Source organism: Fulmarus glacialis, unplaced genomic scaffold (genome assembly GCF_000690835.1).
Source record: "Fulmarus glacialis isolate BGI_N327 unplaced genomic scaffold, ASM69083v1 scaffold45289, whole genome shotgun sequence".
In the NCBI taxonomy this organism is placed as follows: Eukaryota; Metazoa; Chordata; class Aves; order Procellariiformes; family Procellariidae; genus Fulmarus; species Fulmarus glacialis.
This window is the reverse complement of record NW_009236069.1, coordinates 7563-12839: the sequence shown is the minus strand read 5'-3', so window position 1 is coordinate 12839 and position 5277 is coordinate 7563. Positions and strand designations below refer to the sequence as shown.

General features: G+C 41.7%; 1 protein-coding gene across 1 annotated transcript; it reads right to left on the bottom strand.

The window, feature by feature from the left end:
* Window positions 1-4: 4 nt before the first annotated feature.
* Window positions 5-4810, bottom strand: LOC104082950 (pleckstrin homology-like domain family B member 2; the record flags this gene model as incomplete). Its single annotated transcript, XM_009586239.1, has 2 exons — window positions 4700-4810; window positions 5-1325 (listed from the first exon to the last, which is right to left on the bottom strand). Coding segments are annotated over exons 1-2 (1370 nt in total), but the record flags the coding sequence as incomplete, so codon positions are not given.
* Between the last annotated feature and the right edge of the window lie 467 nt (window positions 4811-5277).

Here is a 5277-nt window from a genome sequence, read left to right as displayed (position 1 = left end):
AAGCCTCTCTTCCCTCTGCCTCCTGTGATAGTCCATGAGGTCTTCTCTTCCCGAAATGGAGCTAATGCTGTTCTTCCGCTCTCGCATGGACGTTTGCAGTGAGTTTGGCGTCTGCCTGTAACTTTCCAGATCTGGGTCGTCAAGTTCCATGGAACTGGTGGAAAGATTTCTTCGGACAGAGAACGACCTGTCAAAATCCAGTGGGGAGAAAGAACTACTGGGACTTGTTCCTGAGAGTCCAAGTCTATCAAAATCATCAGAAAGATATGGGGAAGAGGGTGCTAAAAGCATTTTTTTCGCAATTCGAGGGCTTGCAGGAACACTAAGAGTTGAACTGACGTAGGGATTATTCCCAGAGACAGAGTTTGCATGTGGTGAAACCCCTGAGCTGCAAGAAGAAAAATTCAGGTAATTATCAGCATCTAAAGCATTCTGAGGTAGATCTTTTTCTCCGAGTTTTTTCCTTTTAGTATTACCCAGAGAGCTTCTGGGGGGCAAACTTAATGGCACCAGCTGGCTTTCTGTTGATTTATAAAGTCTGGGTAGGGAACGACTGTACATTCCCATATGACTTAGAGATCCAGTAGAGTATTTCCTAGGCCGTGAACCCAGAGTCTCCATCATCACATCCTTGTGCTTAACTGGTTTTATGTGAATGGCCAGGCTGTCTTCAATATTCATCCTCCTCCCTTGCTTTGGGCTAGAAGGCATGCTGGCCGCCCCCGAATTGCTAGCAGGTGAAAACATCAGCTCATTCCCTGAACTTCCATTCCACATGGTCAGAAGAGAGCCCGAGATCTTCTTCGTCTCCAGCATTCCTGGGAAGTAGACGTTGTCATATGATTTGTTTTTCTGACTGTACTTTGAGTAGTGAAACTTATCCATTTGTCCAAGGGATTTTTCATTTTCTCTGCTGGCATGAATATCAAAGTCTGTCCTTCCTAAACTGTACCCACTGAGGGATGGAGACGTGCCCGATACAGAACCCAAATGCTTTACAGAGATGCTTTTATCTGGAAGATATGGGCTTTCACAGGGGAACTGCTTGCCTCCTTGAATTTTGGTAATAGAGTGTATATTTTTAACACTGGAGGAAGGATTAGGTTTAACTGGCATAGGTTGTGAAAGGGTTAAATACGAGCCAGCATAGTCCCCGTTTGTTTTAAATTTGAGACTTGATGAATATTTTTTCGGGTTGAGGTTTTCCATAATATCCTGGAGACCATTTTCAAGGGAATTTGCCACAGAACCCTTTCCCAAACTAGCATTTTGTAATTCCATCTGGTTTTGTGTGTGGCTATACTCTGCCATAATCTTACTGGAATCTGTAAGGAAGAGAAAACAAGAAAAAAAGGTTTTTAGCAAAGTAAGTAGCCTCTTGCATGTGCATGCCTGCATATTAACTTGAAAAGAACACTTTTTGCAATAATTACTGTGCTTGTAATAAACGTGACTCAGATCATTAAGCAAAGGAGGGGATGCACAACTTTCCCATATCTGTTTTTGCAAAAGATGGACACTAAAAAAGAAGGGGTAGAGGGACATCACCAAATTCATACCACAAAATCAGCAACACAGGTGGAAAGAGGCTAGACTCTTTCTTTGGTGTCCTATCCATTGCAGGAGTCTGTGGATCAGCCTTTACAATCCTGAGCCTCCTAAGATGTCCATGAAGTAAGGAAGCATTGCTGTCCTGATGTTTTACAGCTGAGGAACTGAGGTGCAAGGAGAAGATGCAAAGCAGACAGCAGAATAAAGAACTGAACACAGGTCTCCCAGGGCTCAGGATACGGAACATAAGATACTGCTCTGGACCACCTTTTCTTTTAACCTGTGCAGCTAGCCATCTGAGCTCCAATATACTAATGAGCTCAATTCAAAGCTCAGTAGGAGTTTGTCACCTTTCTGCTTACTCTGTTGATTGTCATGCAAAGCTTCATGGAAAAGTACAAAACGGAGGCCTGTTTTTCAAGGTGTTTCAGCTCAGTGCTCTTAAAATACAAAGCTCTAACTACATCTGCAAAGAGCACTTTAGTTAAAAGATAGCCTTAAGGAAGTATAATGCTAGGCTCCGTGACTTCATTCAAAACAACAACAACAACATCACATGACCATTAAAAACACTGACAGGGGTTTAATGTTCCAGGTCCTAATGCTTGTTCAGAATTATAATTTATATTCTGGAAGAGGACACTGACCAAAAAAGCCTTTGCTGTGGTGGGTGTTATTGTTTAACGATGTGTCAAGCTCCAGCCTACAGTTCTGAGCCCCACTTTGCCAAAAGCAAAGAAAGGAATTCAGCTCCTGACAGTGTCAGTCACTGCAGGAGATACACAGGACCCCCCAGCAGGCTTGCACTTAGACCTCAGCTGATGTAGAAATGGCACCATTAACATTTACAGCAGCTCCTTAGTTGTGCTAGGCTGTGCTTCGAACTAATAAAGCACTCTTCAGTGTCAGTTCCTGCAGTGCAAGCGAGTGTTGCTTCTGAAAATAAGGGTCAAATCTGGGATTTACTCTTGGCTTAGTCACATTTCACCTGTGACTTCAGCCACCTCGTGAGAAACCTAATCTCAGCTTGTCACTTAGCAGCAAAACCTAACATCCAAATGTGTAAAGTGCCTTTAAAATCCTCGGAGGCAATACTTTAATCCTCTTCCAAGTACCACTTCAGATAATTATATGAACCTAGACACAAAACTTGGATTCCCACCCCCCACCAGAGCTGATATGATCCGGTTTTGTTGAGGATCACTAGGTTCAGATATCTAGCAATGCATTCTTTGAGCGGGTCCTCATTTCTGGGACCTTCCTTGCTAACAAGGCAAAACCCCCTGGAATTCATTACTGTCCAGGGCATCATTCAATAGAGCTCTGTTGCACAGGCTTCCTCTACGCAAACTGTGGTAAGTCTAAGCGTGTAACAACACATTCTTCTCAATTCTTAAGGAACAAACCCATGAGTTTAAAAACAAAGGCAACCATCATTAATAATGTAATTGAATAGGCAGAAGATAAAAGGAGTCAGCATTATGGCGGGGGGGGGGAGGGGAGGATGGAAATCGAACACCTTCTTGAGCATAGGGGACCTGGCTAAGCATGTGTTAATTACAAGCTCTGGTAGTGGCCAAAAACATTAACTTGCAGCTTCAAAACCAAGCCTCAGGTTTACCACTACACAGATTTTAATATTTTTGTGCTGACTGTGATTTTATTTGCTGTAATTTCAACACATTTGTTATGATGATACAACTATCGAAGTTGCCTTTGAACCAGTAAGTTCACAGAGCTCTCTGTCAGACCATCACCGCTGTGAGCAGCGAAACTGCAGTTTCTTATAATTTGACATTTTACTTGACATTTTTTAGCTATTTTCACAACTTTTGATCAACAGCAGTGATGAAGTTCAAATGAACAAAAGGAGGAACGTGACCCATGTTCAACAGAACTCTTATCAGGACAAAACAAAATCATCTGGAAAAGATCAAACATTCATCATATTAGTGGTGTTATAAGAAAGAAGAACAAGATGTCAAAGCTATTTAAGAGCACAGATATAAAGCAAAGTGTATATGCCTTGTATACTTAGCCTTCCATTGTGGAATGAAACCTAATTTCCATCTTCGTCTCTCTTTCTCCTTCCCTCTTCTAAATCTCTCTTAAAATTGAAAGCTAATCTCATACCAAAATTGTACTGTCCAAATCATAACTTGAACACAGCTGAAGTTCAAATGTTTTTGCATAAATTCCACTGGCTCCTATATAAATAGCTTAGCAGACACATTAATGGGACATTAATAATTGTTTATTACTCCCTTGCAACACAGTAGGGCACATTTAATCGTACAAAGACTGGATGCCTTTGCCAGAAAACAAGTTAGTTCATGGAAACTTTCAGGCCTGTTCACCACAGCAATGAAGGATTCATTGTACTTGAAATCCAAACAAGTACAGTAAGAAAAGGTCACGATACCTTTGTGTAGCCACTCGGATTCAACTTTTCTCTACTATACCTTATGCCAGTTCTTCTGCGTTTTTGGTCCCAGCACCACAGTGCCCGCAATCATACGGTTAAGTCCCAACTGGACGACAGCACATGTTTAGCTGAACCATAGCTGCCTCCCACAAACCAGATCTTGTTTGTTTTGTTTATTTTTAGTGTAATGTTTGGGATGAGACTTTATGAATATGCCAGGACGCGTTACACATCCTGGCTGACGCTGCCTTCGCATGCAGCTATAGGGATCGAGGCCGGGAGCTCCGGCACGTGGCGTGCCCTGAACCCATCCTGCACCCAGGTCAGCCCCAGCTTTCGCTCGGTAACCTTCGGTGCGTGGTGCAAGGCTTCTCTGTTTAGCAAAGTATTTGCTGCCTGGAGCTATACAGAAGGAAATTCTTCCATTTTTTTTTATTTTCTTTTTTTTCCCCCTCATTCCTTTTCTTCCTTTCCCGAGTTGTTTAGCTAGGGGGTCACTGATAACTATTCCAGCCAGGCATTAAGCTGATGGGGGAGGGTTGGCTGTCTGCAGCATATCCAGCTGTGGCCTTATTTTGGCTGGTAAATGGAGTTAGACATGGAATAAGAACAGAGTGCTGACCCTATCCATGTGTCAGGAGAATTAAAGGACCAAAATCAGTAATAAATTCTGAAAGATCTCAGTACCTTTACAAACAAACTTCATTTTTGTTAATTGATTACCTGATCCAACATTCTGAAAGGAGGAGAGATTGCTTCTGTTCGGCATCATATTCGTCTTCTACAGGATGGTTAAAACAACGCTAATTTGAGTGAACCATATAAATTTTGACCTGCAAATAAAGTAACAAAAGAAAAAAAATGTTGTTTTAAGAAGCGTATTCTGAGAACGTTTTTCTTACGGTAACATTTCCGGATACAACTCAAAAAGAAATGTGTTAAAAGATATTTGGAAAGGGCACTCCATGTTTAATGTGGAGACTGTGAAAAAAACTGTCTGCAGTTGTTTTATCAATTTAAAAGTCCATATAATTTGATTTGATAATCAGCTGTTATCTATGATCCTGACTCTGTGCAGGCAGTTACTAGTCACAGCTCCTGAGTTTTGTCTGCGATCCTGTGGCTTCCTTAAGAAATCATTAACAAGGTTGGACTTTTCTGCTGAAGATTTTATTTTTGAAAGCCCATAGCCCAGTTTCAGCCCACGCACCACCAGCATCCTGCAATCATGAAGAAACCTATGCAAAAACAGGTATGCGATCCAAAACACAAAAAATGTTTTGGCATGCAATGATTTCTGA